This window comes from Ascaphus truei, chromosome 2 (assembly GCF_040206685.1).
Source record: "Ascaphus truei isolate aAscTru1 chromosome 2, aAscTru1.hap1, whole genome shotgun sequence".
NCBI classification, from domain to species: Eukaryota; Metazoa; Chordata; class Amphibia; order Anura; family Ascaphidae; genus Ascaphus; species Ascaphus truei.
Genome location: NC_134484.1, coordinates 138611808 through 138629439, shown reverse-complemented (window position 1 = coordinate 138629439; position 17632 = coordinate 138611808). Strand labels below are relative to the sequence as shown.

General features: G+C 43.4%; 2 protein-coding genes across 6 annotated transcripts in view; both read left to right on the top strand.

The window, feature by feature from the left end:
• DLGAP1 (DLG associated protein 1) overlaps positions 1-17632 on the top strand; it is a 781984-nt gene that overhangs the window by 520120 nt on the left and 244232 nt on the right. The gene's annotated exons all lie outside the window — the stretch shown is intronic.
• On the top strand, positions 7641-15825 carry LOC142488835 (uncharacterized). Its single transcript, XM_075589174.1, has 4 exons — positions 7641-7674; positions 14492-14569; positions 14935-15768; positions 15818-15825. The coding sequence occupies exons 1-4, from the start codon at positions 7641-7643 to the stop codon at positions 15823-15825; spliced, it is 954 nt and encodes a 317-aa protein (XP_075445289.1).

Below are 17632 nucleotides of genomic sequence, written 5' to 3'. Positions count from 1 at the left end.
CTGATCTAGATAAAGGCATCTTATCCAGTGTGTAATACTTATACCTTTCTAAAAGCTATCACACTAATCATTCTTACTTCTAGCATTGTTTCTGCACATTCTCCAAATACCTCCCTTCTATAACTGTATTGTCTGTATTTAGTGTTATCTGTTGCTGGGCCTAGCTGTGTGGGATGCATGGAATAAGTCTGGCTGTCCTGTCTTATATCAGGAACTCCAAGGTTGGCTACATAGCTGAATTTGCTTTTTTTATGTCGCCTTCTATCCTTGAAACATTAACTCATCCCTCGCTGGTTCACACTAACCAAGTAGTTAAAAAAAATCAGTCTCTCTTATTACCCAGAATCCTCTTAGGGTAACGTCCAGGGGTGTTTCAGGTCCAACATATCCCCGCTTTCGGGGCAAATCCAAATAGGGCCACACCTTTTTCTGACTCTTCTCGAAAGGCATGTGAAGCGAGTGCAACATTACTATGCATTCACACACATTCACACGCCGAAGTATACTGCTTGTGATTAGTTAATAAGTGTTTTTTTTATAGTATGCTACATTGTTCTTGCATTTGATACTGCACTCTGAGAAGCTTGCAATACATATTTCTAATCAAAAAATCAAATAACAATTTGAACAATCATGATCAAAACTATAACAGGGTGAAGTATTACACTCATTACATGGTTCATTGTTCAGCTATAGCCAAAAATTGCTTCCCAACAAGACACTTGTGCATTCTCCTTCAATTGATTAATAAGCTGGGTAATTTTCTGTAAATATTTAATATCTATGGCTGTCTTGGCACCTTGGTATTGTAATTCCTGAAGGATGTGTTACTCATTTCCAAAATTCTTTAACCAGTCCCTAAATCCTATTCCCATTCCCAATCTTACATCTGATCTCTGCAAGTTTACTGCTCCTGAATAGTTAAACTGTGCGTGATATTTTGAATTGTTGGAATAGAAAACTTAAATTATTTTGCCTGAATAGCAAATAGTGAAAATTACACCAGGAGCCTTCACTTAGGAGGATAGTTCCATTAGCCTCATGTGTGTATAACTTACATTCTGTTTTTCCCAAAGATGAAAACACTGTATCCTGTCCAGGGTGATAAACAGGGTCATTAACATATTCATTATCTTCCATAATACAACTTGTATGGTTTGACCCAACATGTTCATCAACAACCTTGTATTGTGATGGTCTACATATTGTGTAATATAGTGTGCATAGATTTAACTGAAGTACAGAATGACACGTCCACCAATTTCCATTTCCACGTGTCAGAATCATGCTCAGCATGTGTATGGAGCAATATGGGATGGAGAGTAAATCCTTTCATAACTACCCCTATGACTACATTTTCAGACATGGTCCTTACCTCCCATTCCCATGGTACAAGGGAGTGTACTTCACATATTGTCATGTCACACAATCCCAATAAATGTGTCCACCAGAACACATGCTACACGGTAAACTGTGACAGAGTTTTTTTACTGAAAATAGACCAACATTCCAGGGACCATTTATCTAACCATAACTCTTGAAAGCTGATTTTTAGATTGGTTGACAGCACACTATGTGCTTGTAGGTATATAAACGCCCATGAAACATCTTCTCCCAATTTGTAGATACTACCCACTAGCACTTTAATCTTTTCCATAATTTCTGGGACTACATTCAATGACACTGTAAGAGATGTGTGCAGAGGTACATATAATGGAGACCGATTTGGGTGAAATAATATCTTGGCTTTATTGAGCCTGTTCCTTTTTCCAGGCAAAACATACAAAAACAACAAAATAACACACCCTATCCCTTTGTAAGGGCTAACTTACTTCCCCAAACCCTATCTTCAGGACTGGAGGGATATTCCCATTACCAGCCTATCACCCCAAAGTGGCTACACTCAAGAGGGGGGCCCCCGCACAGCTAGAAAGTAATGAAGTGAGGTGCTCACTGGGTAAGGTAAGTGGTACAAACTAGGAGAAAAGGTAAACCCAATATATGAGCACTCAACCACAGGGATGATATGATAAGGTATTAAAATAATCTTTAATGTCATCAACGAATATAAAATATAGGGGTTTAAAATCGAACAGCACTGGTTGTGACTGTAATCAGAGTAACATTGCTGTATCAGCTCTGTTGATAAACACATATCGTAGATTCATGACGAATCATCAAAATCTCATGCTGTAAATAACAGCCTATTAAAGAAATAGAGTGAAGGAACCAATAGGTTAACACTGCTGTGTAGTAAGAACTTGTTTCTGCAGCCAGTATTGTCTGCTAGTGGTATGCAACAGATGTTAAATATCACCAAGTGGATATAAGCTGGAGTGTCTGAATTAATCTGCCTTAGCCAAAGTAGGTGGCGAAGGCAGATATCCCTCAAAGTATGGGGAGAGGTAAGTATATCAGCCAGCACATATCAATGTCCAGATGTGTTTGGATACCCCTCGGCAGAGAGTTGTTCACCGTTTGGTGGGAGCAGCAACCACTGTTCCGTCAGCAGGGGTAAGTATATACTCACTGCTGCGGAGGGTATAGCATGGAGAAGCAGTTTAGACGGATCGCATGTGAAGATCCGAGTTAAGGAGTGAACTGAGTAGAGATAGTCCCTGTATGTGGGGTAAGTATGTGCCAACAATACTGGCAACAATGTATGTATGTATGTGGCTCTGCTGAGTGATAACCCTTGTCTGGTCACCTGAAGTACACAGCTGGCGATACAAGCGGTTTTGCTGCAGGCAGATAGTGCCATGAATCGGTTCAGAGGATGAGTGTAAACACTGTGACCGACTTCCTGTAGAGACCGCCTGAGGTAATTGGATTAAGGGGAGGGCACAGTATGCGCAGGTATTGGATCATTTGTAAGGATAATACTGATCAGGCGTATCCGTAGATAATCAAGGAAATGACAACATAAACACTCTCTCATAATGCACTGTCCCCTACATCAGCATTGATCATATTATATCAATGTCGATGTGCTCGAGGACATGCATGCATCTAAGAAACACAGCAGTGAAAGAGCTAAAGACCCTTGTGAGAGAGAAAGTCATGCGATGCTAAGTCAATGCATGCAGAATCGTTATATAAATAATGTAGTAGAACGCTGGGACTTCGCAACATAGATAAGTATCCAAAGTGTTGCGATCAAAATGTTAGCGTCCCGCGTATGCAGGAGAGTGTGGCCAACGCGCGCGTTTCACGTAAGAATGCTTCTTCAAGGCACGTAACTCGTAGGGGGAGGTCCCAATGGGTTAGTGAAGATATATATAGTCACTTTTAATTGGGCTGTCATGGTTAACCCCTGAGTTGCTTGATTTGAGCAGGCGGAAGGCTCCCATTATAGTAACACACTGATAGTGGTCAAATATTAAGCAGCTCATAATGCCAGACTCATAAACCCCTTGTTTACTGCAGTGAATATGTCTACAGTTAAGCAATGGGGCTGAGTATCAAGGGCAGTGTAAAAGGAAATAATGAGTTAATGAGGAAAACATAAACTCAAAAAATAGGGGTGAGAACCATATATAAGTTATACATTCGTTCATGTGTCTGTGATGTTTAGTCACTATGATGACAAATTGAATAGGGATGATGCTGATTGTGCAATCCCTAGTTGATATGGTTTATCAATGATATGTAAAGATGCACAGTCTGGAAGTCCTGTGTGAATGAATTCAGGCATCTGAAAAGCCGAGAAAATACTGCATTGTGTTGGGAACCGTCTGAGATGGATAAGGTATTAAAAGCAAAAACATATTTCCACGAGGTAACTCAGATAAAGGGGCTGAACATGAACCCCTCATTTAGTCCTGATGGATTCAATGTTCCCAATGTGTAAATCCATCTAGATTCTATTTTCAGAAGTTCAGTGTCCCAGTCACCCCGTATTATGCCAGTGGAGAAATGATCTATTCCAATGAAGCTTATTGCCTTCAGGTCCCCATTTTGGCACCTATTGACATGATTTGCCACAGGAGTGTCTAGTTTATTACGTATAGACCCTATGTGTTCTAATACGTGTGTTTTTAACTGACGGCGTGTTTTGCCCACATATTTTTTCCCACATGTGCAGGTCCCCTTGTAGATCACTCCTGTGGTATTGCAGTTTATGAACTTCCGTATCTGATATTGCTTTGAGTTATTGAAGTTACTAAACATTTTGGACACATTGATGTATTGGCAAGCCTTGCAATTTTGACAACGGAATGAGCCCTCTACACGTCGTGGTAGCCATGTAGCTGCTGATGCCCCCCCGGTGTGGTGGCTATGGACCAGGTGGTCTTTCAAATTTCTTGCCCGTCTGCTCACCATGGAGGGATAGGGAGGTATAGATTCCCTTAGGTCCTCATCAGCCCTTAAGATATGCCAGTGTTTCTGTAAAACTTCCTTGGCAACTTTCCATTGTTTGTTGAAGGTACCTATAAACCTCATTATTTTTTGATCTGTTTTAGTTGGATTGCTTTTAACCAAATCAGATCTTGATAACTCTTTGATAAAGTCCGTAACCCGGACGTAACGCGTCAGAGGTTGACTATGGCTGTTGTTCACATGTTCGATCAATAAAGTTTTTTATTTTTCTACATGCGTTTTGGCTGTTTGGAGGAGTCGTGACCGCGGCGTCACTTGTTTTTTCACTTAGTTTTGAAAGAACTTAAACTGGTGGTGGAGTGAGAGTCTCCGGTAGGTTGTTCCAGTTTTGGGGTGCACGGTAAGAGAAGGAGGAGTGCCTGGATACTTTGTTAAGCCTTGTGACCATGAACAGTCTTTTGGAGTCAGATCTCAGATAAGTGCTGCATGTGGTAGGGGTGAGGAGCTTGTTCAGATATATGGGTAGCTTGCCCAGAAAGTATTTGAAGGCAAGACAGGCAAGGTGAACTTTGCGCCTAAATGTGAGCTAAGGAATCTCTCTCCTGTGTCTCACATGAGGCTTTTTAAAGAGCTCTCATTAGTCCACGTGGAGACTAGTTAATTGAGTGGCTGCAATTAACTCTCTCTCTCTGCTGGAGTCTCACTGGAGTTTACATTTTGTAAAGCTTTACTGACAGAACTGAGCTCATGTGTTAAATCAAACTCGTGATGTTCCCACTCTTGCTGACCTTCCTCATCATTATAGCATAAAACCTACCTTTGACGGCTGCAATTTCTGCTAACTCATCTGCCCTATTGCTGTGCTCAGCATAAGGGTTAACACTGTCTGTCTTCTGGTGAGCTTTTACTTTGATCAGGGCCACACTTGGGGGGCTTTTTTTCCCTGATCCCAAATTTGCTGTAGGACATGTTCATGTGTAGAAGGTTACCAGTTGCATCAGTGAATCCTCTTTGTTGCCATAAGGGCATATACTCAGTCAGTGATCTGGTCCCATAAGCACTGTCAGAGTAAATTACAATCTGTTCCTTTCTCCATCTTGTCATTGCTTCCCTCACTGATTCCAGTTCTGCTCATTGAGCAGAGATTAAATTGGGACACTGAATGTTGATCTCCTGTCCAGTGCTGTAGCTCCATAGACCATATTCAGTGGGAAAGTGTCCTTCTCCCAGTATCATGACCCATCCACATATATTTGAAAGTCCTCAGTTGTTTCTGTGAGCCTAAAACTCTCCTGTGTCTTAGCTCAATGAATTTCTCCACAGTTATATTCCTTCATACTGCATTAACTGGGGAAGTACATATTTTGCATTGTGTGTTATTTTGATGTTCCTATTTGTACGGTGGTCTACCAGCCATCTGGCTACCCTTTGGGAGGACACTCCACTCATGGTTTTCTCTATTAGCATCTTAATGGGGGTGTATGGAGTCTACCCTATCAGATCTCCGAACCCTACCTTATGTTCTGTGGCTAACACTGTCCAATGTACTGCTAAAAGTGTCCATGTACAGTCATCATATGCCTTCTCTACTGCAGTTAGTACTCTAGAGAAGTATCCAGTCAGTATCCACTATCCTTATCTCTCTTGCAGCAGAACTGCAGTGATTGCATCTGAAGATGCGTACACCTGTATGGCAAACAGCAGATTCGGGCCTTGATTTTGAAGGGCGGAGCTTGTTGCAATGCCAATTTTAGATTGGAAAATCCCTGTTCACAAGACTCACCCTATGACAAGGGATCTTTCTGAGATTCTTTCTCTCTCCCCTTTAGAAGGTTGTTCAAGGTTTTTCTGCAAAACCTTCTATAAAATCTCTGCAAAAACCAATAAGCCCTAGATTGTACTTGTCAGTGGTCAACGTAGTTACTGAATCAATTGAGTCTTTTGAAAGTCTGGAATTCTCCCCCCAACTTGAATGACCACCCCAAAAAATTAAACTGATTCTCTGAGCAGCTGTGCTTTTGCAGGATTCAACGTAAGTCCTGCTTTGAGGCTTATCGTTAATAGTTCTTCCAGCTGTAGAACTGCTTCCTCCCATCCCCTCCCCCCCCCCCCCCCCCCCCGGGAGATCTGCCTTGCTACAGGTGTCTGTGGGTGCAAGTACCTGTTGGTGTCCAGGAGATGCTGAGGCTCTGCGATGTTGTGGGGAAACAGGACAGGCTTTAGGTGTAGGATGCTCAGTTCTTTCTCTGTAGTGCACGCGCCTCCATCCACCACAGGCTCCAGCTTTGCTGTTGACAGTTCCCACAGTGAAACCAGTCTTTCATACCACCCCCTTGATGGACTGTAGATTCAGGCAAGGTGTATTTAAAACAGGAGCTCTTTATTTGGGCATCCACTGCATACATCAGGTCATACAGCGAATACTCTTCTGATCCCATGCCTCTGGATGGTCTCGGTAGCCAATCTTGCTTTGTGTCTGGTTCCTTAGGGGACTGTTCATGCAGTCTCACCCTGCAGGGCGAGACACAGCTTGCAACTGCCAGCACTGGAGTCAGAGCTGCACACTCCTCTGTGAACTGGCAAGAACTAGAACTGCCTACAATTTAGGTGTGCCTCTTCCTTAGAGCAGAAGGGGAGGGCACCAGATCTGTACCCATGATTGTGCAGCAAACAGACCAAGTCCCACCTCCACTCCTGCCACTCAAGGAAGCTGCAGAGGGAAGGGGTAAACCCAAGATGAGCCTAGCACTGCCTGCAAAAACCAGGACTTACGTGTTAGGGAGGGCAGAGGAATAGCCAGAACCAGCCATGGCTACACAGCAAAGAATAGTGCTGCTCTTTTGTGGCCATTTGTAAATGTACATCATCCAGCACAATACAATCTGGCTGCAAAAAGGTGCTTAGGATCTCAGCCAAACACTAATGAAAAAATGTGGGGCTAGAATTAAAACCCTGCAGTAAAGCAGAGTTAGTGTACTGTTTGTCTTGAAAGGTAAATTCAAAGCTGTTCTGAAAATTTGCCTGCTCTAGCAGAGATGTAATAGTCTGCTTTACAGAGGGTCTCGGTGGCTAACTTGTACTCTGTTTGTGTGGGTGGGTACAGGTGGGTGGGTCCCTGAACCAGGGCCGTTGACAGGGGGGAGGCAAGGCAGCCGGGACTACTGTCCCAGGCCTGGCCTTCCTGTCGCAACCCTACACTTCACTCTCTGCAGGCAAGAAGGGCCTTCCCCTTCTCTGGCTGCCACCCCCATCTGTCCCTCCCTTCCCCAGGCCCTTTGGCTGGCGTCCGTGGGCCTGCAGGGCCCGTCTGTGCACCAGCCATGTTGCTCCAGCAGGTTCATCCAAGGGCCCCAGGTAAGACCACATGCCCCAGGCCCCCCGTACACCACACTCCCAGGCTCCCTACTCCCCCAAGGGTGTTTGTGTATTTGGGGAAGCAGGCTTATTGTTTGTGTGTGTGAGTGTATTTGGGGAGGGGGGCTTATTGTATATGTGCATGTATTTGGGCAGGGGGCTTATTGTGTGTTTGTGTATTTTGGGAGGGGTGCGTATTGTGTGTTTGTTTTGGGAAGAAAAAGGATGAGAGGGGGGAGTTTGAGCGAAAGAGGGAGGGCAGAGCTGGGGGTGGGAGAGAAGAGGGGGAGAATGAGAGAAAGAGGGGAGAAGGAAAGGGTGACGGGAGTGTGAGAGGGGGTGAGAGAGCGAGGGAGTGAAAGAGCGAGCAGGTGTGAGAACGGGGGAGTGCAAGAGAAAACCGGAGGGGAGAGGGGTTCTCGCAAGGCCGCCGACACATGGGTGGGGGGGCCTACCGAATTCTATTAATGATATAGTAGGTGCACCTTTCTGTCTAGGTAAGTCGAGGTCAATTACTATCACATTAGCATCTGTGTCAATTAGCATATGAGTCCGATGACCCCTTATCCATCCACTAATTCGTGGTCTACCATCCCTGTCTATGTACGTCAGTTAATATTGACAGGGCACGGGCCTGACACCCCTATTGTGAGCTGTAAGGGCTAGACTCAGGAGTAGAAGTGGGGTGTAAAGGGATTCTCCTTTTTCCTGCCTCTGTATCTCTTCTTCAAGTTCTCTGTGTTCCCGTCATTTCACATTGGTTGTCTGCAGTCATATCTAAAATAACCTATCATGTCACAATTTCACAATTATCCTGTCACAACACTTGACATTTGCTTTGTTAAAGCGACTTCCTGCTGAAACCTTTTTAGATTTGCCAGGTGGGGTTTCTGGTTCAGAATCATTTAGTCAGCCCAGTAAGACTGTGAGGAATTGTTCATAGATGCTACTGGACTTAAGAGTAGCAGATATGCTTCACTTCAAAAACGGAATGCGAGCAACTGCTGAGAATAGGAAGCCAGAATCATTCATAGCAAGATTGCTCTGGCTGTGAACCAGGGGCGCGTAAACTTTTTTTTGCTGTGCCCCTTCAGCCTGTGTTGGTGCACTACCCCCCTTACCTCACGCAGCGTCATGATGTCGCGTGACCCACGGCATCATTTGACGTCACATTACCGTGGCAACCGTGGCATCACATTACCCCGCCATGGTCACGCGTCCTGAGGCTGGCTGAATCTCGGTAAGTAGAAGTTCCAGAGACCTTGCGCAGTCCCCCGGTATTTCATTTAATTGCCTTGGGGGAGAGTGCGGGACTTCGGCAACCACCCTCGTCCCCCAGAAAAATCTCCCGGCCGCCGAGTTTGTTATATTCATTTTCATGGATTCTAACGTAGTTATATCAACTCTCCTTCATCCTCCCAAGATTTTTTATTACCTCTTCAGATATTTCACATTTGCTGCCCCAACCTGGATTTTTATTAGGGTCAGCTAAGACTGACCATCCCAGTGGACTTTTTAAGTGGAAAGACAAATTGGGAGGGAGCCAAGCTTTTAACAGACATCCTGTGCACTCAAATAATATTGTTTAACAATAGATTCAAAATACTGGATGAGCTGTGAAACTGGCAAAATAGAGTAAAAAAAATGCCCAATAACAGCTTCAGCTTTGTGATGTCTCTAAGTGACATAAATCTGTTCTTCACTTTTCTGAGACTACAATATTTGGCAGCATAATAGTCTTCACTGTCAGACCCACTCCCCACCTCCTGTCCCACCCCCCATGCCAAGTTTCTCTATGCCCATATTCCCCCCCCCCCCCCCCAATCGCAGATAGGGTGTATATGAGGGATCTATATGCATTACCCAGCATGGTGCTTTACCTGTTAGGCTCACAGGAGGCCTAAGCCTCTGCCACGGAGAGCCTGGGGCACGTATGACACAATATGAACAACCTCGTACTTGGTGCAGCGCCTCCACCTGCGATGGCTCCCACCAGAGGGGGAGTGGTTCCTCGCAGGAAATTATATATATCACTCCACACACAGTATGTATAACAACCAATGACTTTACTTGTGAGCATAGGAACCGTACTTTTGCATATAATCAACAGGTATCCCTCCCTAGAGGAGACACTTACTACTGCGTCTCGCAGGACGCTACCTCCACCTCCACCTCCACCAGATGATCCCACCCAGTGTCCAGTAACTAACTGACTCTGGATAGTAAGTGGCAGGGTCCCTAACCTGGAGCCTGTCCCTGACACAACTTACTCTACTGGGTGACTCAGGGCTAGCTGGGGCCTTGGGGGCTGTTGGCCTAATGCAGGGAGTCACTGACTCCTGCACCCTACCTCCTTCACCTAGCTTCCCCTGGCGCCAACTGACTCCTCCAAACCCCGCGAAATGTATCCCTTCTCTCGGCAAGTCAATCCTCCAGCCCTATTGGCTACTCTGGGGCACCTGGTACCTCCCCCCCTTAGCCTCCTGGGAATTGAAGTCCCAGGAGGCTGTTTCTATACTGGGGCCGCGTGCACGATTCCACTACGCATGCGCAACCCCTCAATGGCCGCCGCAACTCCCTGGCCTCTTCCACGCATGCGCGACCCCGGCGCATGCAACTACAATGGCGGCCCCCGCTAGCCGGGTGCGCCGCCGAGCCTCCTAAGGCCTCGTTCAGGGTGTCAGCTGCAGGACTCGGAGGGAGGGCATGAGGGAGGCAGTGCTGCAGTTTGCTGGGCGATCTGTGTTTATCCCCCAGCAGACTTTTCAGCATTGGGGAGGAGGCGGGGTTACACACGGCAGGGTAAGTATCCAAGTTGCAGTCATGAAATCATTCTGAAGAATGATTTCATTGGCTGCCTTGGTCCCTGTGACGCTGCTGCAGCTCCAAAAAACGACATTTTCGTTTATTGAAACTGTAGTCAGCTTCAACTCCTGGCTTCGGAGACAGGGCAGTTGCTACCCTGAAAACCAGTATTCAAATTGAATACTTTGTTTCTCACAGCAGCACGCACGGCAGCACGCCCTCCCTCCGAAGCCAGCACTCTGAATGAGGCCTAAGGCTCCAACCGCTCCCTGCTCTGGCCCCCACCTTTGGAAGCAGCCGGCGGTTCCGTCGCTGCCTCCGGCGGCACCCGCGTCCGCGCTGCACCAAAGGAGGAGGGTCTCTAGGAGCCACCGGGGACCGGGGCTACATGTATAATAATGGTGTACGTGTCCCTTTAATGTGTGAGTCTTTGGGTGTTGAATGCTGAACAGGTCCACAGGGTAAAGGAGGAGCAGAGGGTTTAAGAGGACGAGGAGTAACGGGTATGAGAGAAAGATCGTGTTTGATCCTAACCTGTCTCCCTTTCTCTGTCTTTTCTGTAAGCTGCCAATGTAAGGTAGAAACCATTTGCTTCCTTAAATCACACTTGGCTTGGCAAACGTCCAAAGCTTCCTGTAGCTCATGTCTGTCCTCACATAATGCCTCAATTTCACACTCCATATTTTCAGTATTAGAGTTAGAATTCTGTGTTTGAGCAACAGGATTGCGTTCATTCTCTGTGAGGACTTTTACTTAACCCAAAATAGCTACTCGCTGCAACTATAAACACAACGATAAATAAAAGTAACCGAGTGGCAGGTGCACGTAAGGAAAAGACTATGGGCCTCATGCAGTAAGCGTCGATTAAGTGAAATCGGCAAGCTTACCGATTAGTCATGTTAATGCCGATTTTTCCTCTCCGTATGCAGTAAGTGCCGAATACATTCAAAATCAACCCGAAAACAAATCCGCCCACTCTCACGATGATTATCTGATCACACACAGGTGTATCGGCGTTCGTGGCGGGGTGCTGATAGGTTGCCCAATCACAAATCTTGCTGAATCAGGCGAAACAAGCATGTATTGGATTGCGCGCCATATTTAAAGGCAACGTGTACTGCTAATCATTCTCTGTGTTGTTGGGAGTGAGAGAGAGAGAGACGCACAGAGCTGGCTGATTGAACATTTGCATATTGACGGAGAGACTTGTTGTGTATTGGGTGAGCTTTGTCCATTGTTGTTTTGTTTACATCTTTGTCTTGTTTTATATGTGAAAGTGTTTCGTGTGATTGGCTGTACATTAGTTGTCTGTTTTTTGTGAGTGCTGGAAGTATGCCCGCAAAGCGTGGGAAGAGTGATGCTGGTGGGAGTGGGAGTGCTACTCGTGCGAGTACGCGTCGGAGTGAACGTACTGTTCAGGGGAGTGATGTTGCTGGTGCACCGAGTGGTGTTGCTGGGAGTGTGAGTGCTGTTGCTGGGAGTGTGAGTGCTGTTGCTGGGAGTGGGAGTGCTGTTGCTGGGAGTGGGAGTGCTGTTGCTGGGAGTGGGAGTGCTGTTGCTGTGAGTGGGAGTGTTGTTGCTGGGAGTGGGAGTGCTGTTGCTGGGAGTGGGAGTGCTGGTGCTAGGAGTGGGAGTGCTGGTGCTAGGAGTGGGAGTGCTGGTGCTAGGAGTGGGAGTGCTGGTGCTAGGAGTGGGAGTGCTGGTGCTGTGAGTGCTGCTGGTGGCGCAGTTGCTGATGGGGTGGATGGTGGTGGCGTGCTTGCTGGTGGGCAGCTTTTGGAGGCTCTTCCATTGGAAGAAGGAGAGTCCAGTCAGCACCAGGCTAGCTCTGACCCTAAACCTGCTCGGAAGAAACGTGTGGAGAAGCCATGTAATCCTCGCTTCAATGACCAGGAAAATACAGCTCTTGTCACTGGCATTCTGGAGCACTATGACAGTATATATGGACATTTACTAGGTAAGTGTACCTTTACATTTATTATTCAAATACATGTGATCCTAAGTCATCTGAGTTTTGTTCATATGCAAATATGGGTTCAGAATATCTTTCTATGTTAATTAGTCTGGAAACACAGCTTTTTATCATGCCTTACAAGGACAACTAAACACAGGCGGTCAATTTGCCATAACTGCATACAATATGAATGCAACCTTGCTTACATGTATAGGTTTAGTAGTGAATGCTCATGTGCTTCACATATTACACATAAAACAGCATGTTTGCTATCTCTTGGAACAGCTAGCAGTGTAGGAAACTGGTGCTTCTATTATTATTCATTTACCTCATATATTTTATATGTTTTTCAAGGGCGGACAAGTTCAGCAAGCAGAAAAGAAATGTGGGACACAATAGTCATTGGTGTCAATGCGTGTGGGAATCATGTGAGGGACAAGCGGAATTGTCACAAGAGATTTGATGATATTAGGTCCAAATTGAAAAAGAAAATACAACACCAACGCGTGCATGCTACTGGCACTGGAGGTGGGCCGACACCACAACGTCTCATATTAAGTCCATTGGAGGAGCTGCTTCGGGCAAAATTACTTCCCGTCGTCGTGGAAGGCTTACCTGGTGACCGTGATATAGGAATTTATCCCTCACAATTTCCACCAGGTGAGAAATATTACTGTACTAGGCGTGTCGTTGCTTACAGTTATTTTGCATATTTACACTGCTTTTTATACTGTCTTCACAATATAAGCATACCTGCATCTATATATGTATATGTCTGATTCTGTATATATATATATCTCAAAATAGACATATATGTTGTAGTCCTACTAAAAGCAGTAACTAATATAGCACATGCCATTGTGTGCTCATTTACATGTGAATTCCCAAAATGCATTGCTGCAGTGGAAGCAATTGATGGTGGGCGAAGATGGGGAACAACAGGGTAGTACACATGTGTAACACATGTTAATCAGAAATTATTACTAGCTACAGGTACAGAACATAAATATGTAGAATATTATTGTGTATTTTATTTAATTTACTCCGACAAACATGACATTACTGCCTATTTTAAGCATGCATCAAATATATTGCATGCAACGGCCTACAAACATCACTTGCACTAACACATCTATAGTTGTTTATGAAAAGGTCCATTTTTGCTTTAAGTCATATACAGACAGCATAATGAGGCACACGTATCATATTTTATGTCATTGTTTTCATAACTTAAAAACTGCACACGACTATTTAGCTCATCTACCATTGTGTTAAAGCAGCTGCAATTAATATCTCATCACAGCATACACTTCAACAGAGGGGGTGGGGTTCAGCACACACACTAATTACAGCCTCATTTTAGGGTCAACTTAGTTCACACCATTTTCACCTGTTTCAAGTAATTGAAAGGTGTGGCTGATTAGGCTTTTTGGGGAAGGGAATACCGTTCTTACAACCTGACTAGCACAACTGAAGTTAATCACACTCATTTGAAAGCTTCACTTTAGCTACTAAATGCCCCAACAACTCATTACTTATCAAAGCGTACCTCACACATTAGTTCACTCATATCTATAGTTGAACTACTACTATCAATGACACATTATCACACACTGCATGTGTTGTCTTGTTGAGTCACAGCCACATTCAGGTGTGCCACATCTTATATTAATGTACCACACATATCCTCTACCAAAAACAACACTTTTTGCAATATGACCACCTTCATGATAACCATTGTGAATGGTCATCTCATGATAGTTATGTACATTATGATACTGATATCACTACACAACATATGATTTTTATGTTCAAATTTTATCTATTTATCCTCACGCATTACTGCAGAAACATAGTATGTTTTATGTTAGGGAACTCAAAAGTTCTAAGTACACAGGCATGTACATTGTTATTACAACTATTTATGTTCACTTTCACACACACATTTTGGGTTAAGGAACTGATGCTGTTACGTACTCATAAATACAGAACATACAATAACTGTTTGTTCAATATTTACACATGTAAATGTAAAACTTATGTTATTGTTATATATAGTTGCCCCTGAAGGACATGTGTCACCTGAGAGGGAACAAGTGTCTTCACCTGGGTCAGCCAGCTCATCACACCTAGAAGGTGAGTGTATCAGTTGGTGGCCATATAATATGTGCTCTTCTATATGTTATGTTGTCATGTTCATTAATTGTTTTGCACATGTTCTTTAAATACGATTACTTAGTGTATGTGAAAATGAAGTGTAAGGCAACATGTATTGTGCTAGTGATGTTAACTATCATGTAGGAGTTGTGAGTTTACAGCAAGTTTTCATTCACTCATATTTCATACTGAGTCCAAACATTATTCTTAAGTCAAGGTAGTTTTTAATGTGAGGTTATAAAACGTATGGAAACATGTTAGTTGTTTCTTTTGACACAGTAGAATTACATAGTAACACAGCAGAGATTAACATGCCATTTAATAATGTGTACATTTATTTGTAGAACATGATGAAGAGGATTATGATGATGATGATGATGATGATGATGATGATGCCGCCGCCGCCGCCATAGACACACAAATACAAGCAAGTGACCATGAAGAGGTTCCAATTGAAACTGTTTTACCGCCAAAACGTCCAGCAAATACCACATATGATGCAATTGTAGCTTCTGAGGGAAAAATTGTGGAAGCAGAAAATCGTCGCCATTCTGACCTGATGACAGTGCTGGAAAGGATGATTGCACTGCAGGAAGAAACAGTTTCACAATTGGCACATCTCCACAGAGTCTTCATTGAAGTGCCTAAACAGTTGCAAAAAATCAACACCTCATTCGAAGCATTAGTTGTTCAGCAAACACAAGCTAATTACTGGAGAATGACTAATGTACCACAATTCAACACCTCACAGGCAGGATCTGTTCATGCAGGTCAGTTTTCACCACATTCATCTGATATTCATTCACCAGGCCCAAATGTTACCGGTCAAGTAGCAGACATTGCTGTGCAGGTTCCTGATCACATCCTACCGCTGCCATCTGTACAAATTCAGCAGCAGACACCTACAAAGGAGGCGACAAAAACAAAACAAGACACACATGAAACAGACCAACCATCACTTGTGCAGTGTCTACCAACTTGCTCACATGTGTCAGTGGGCACAAGCCCTGTCCGTGAACAGTCAGTACCCAAAAGCCCTGTAGGTGAGTCACTGCCCAAAAGCCCTGTAGGTGAATCGCTGCCCAAAAGCCCTGTAGGTGAATCGCTGCCCAAAAGCCCTGTAGGTGAATCACTGCCCAAAAGCCCTGTAGGTGAGTCACTGGCCAAAAGCCCTGTAGGTGAACAGTCACTACCCAAAAGCCCTGTAGGTGAGTCACTGCCCAAAAGCCCTGTAGGTGAATCACTGCCCAAAAGCCCTGTAGGTGAGTCACTGGCCACAAGCCCTGCCCGTGAAGTGCCAGAGGCCACTCAAAGTGGCTCTGTTGTGCCTAAAGTTGGTGGCAAAAGAAAAAGGAAAATTCAAGAGACAACAAGCAGGCCTGTTACTCGCTCGCAAAAGGAACAAAAAAAATAAATTTTAAAATTCACAAAATATGTCTTTGGCCTTGTTTTGTTGACTTCAGATTATCTAATTACTATTGTATGTATGCTGAAGACTGTGTTGTTTCCAAACTTTCAAGTATGTTCTTGTACACGTGAAGTTTTGGAAATGTTAACACTCCTAATTAATGAATAGTGTTATAAATATTGATGTATTAATCGTCTGTTCAGTAATGGTCCACCAGGAGCCAGTTGCTAAGTTTAGAGAAGCTGCCATTGACTTTGCAGCAAAACATTGCATTTGGGTGTGTTAATTGATGTAATCATTGCATGTGCATATTATTTTCATGCAATTATAAAAGCACCTATTTAACTGCAAACATCTTTCTTGTACGTGTACAGCAGGATTTTGTGTTAAATATTACTTACCTTTGGTGGCCATTGTAATGTTGTCCTTTAATCATTTATGTGTTCTTGTTTCAAGAACATCTCTGAATTTATACTAAAATATATGTAGTATGTATTGATATATGCACACACACACAGACACACACTGTGTGTGTGTGTGTGTGTGTGTATATATAGTACTATCTAAACTGGTATAGATGTATTTACAAAAAACATACACTTCATGCTTCCTTGTGAAAACACACTATTTTAATAATACAGGCCTAATGTTTGACAACTATACTAAGTGTGAGCCTCTAACATTATTGGGTGCAAACAAATGTTTATTACTTAATTCACTCATGTTTATCACCATTTAAATAGGTTTCATACAAGGCCTACTTACTTCCATCAATATGTTGTGTGTACTCCTGCAAAATAAAAAAAAATAAAAAAGATACATTATATATATATATATACATATACATATATACACACACACACACACACACACACACTATACATATAGTACAATATACACTTTATATATATATATATATATTTTTATGAGAGAGATATATTTATATATATATAGATACACACGTATTTAAACTCATGCAGACAGGTAGTTAACCAGACTTTCAAATACACACAGAAATGTATGTGGGGAAAAAACATTTCATTTTGCAGGTGTGTGTATTTACTGATATGGCTGTCTAAGCACTATTTTCACACAGTGCTCTTTGTTATTTTTCTAGAAAACTCAATGTTACTGAAATAAGTGTAGGAATGTTTTCACAAACGAGATAAAAAAATGATACATGTTTTTCCCACATTCGCCTATCACTAACCACAAAAGTTAAACCAATTAAAAGGACACATCCAATTGGCGTTTGAAATAAGGAGTAAAAGTAGTTACTTTTGTTGACCTTGAAAACGAAACACAGGAATTTGTTAGCCATTGAGCAGAATCATTTTGATGAGCAAAGAAGACAGAACTGCACACATTTTTTGTGCTACTCTGACATGGCTGATGAATTCGTTAACCATATGAATCCCCTCTTAGGTTATAAGTACATGGTTTCAGAAGCAATTTTGAACAGTCGCGGACACAAAGCAAGCACACGCCAAATCTATGATTTGATTCGAGCTAAATATCCTTATTACCAAGACCGTAGGCATGCGCGGAATTTTAATTCCTCAATAAGATTCACTTTATCAACTAATGACTTTTTTGAACGTGTGCAGGATAAGCTAGAACACACCTATGGTTTC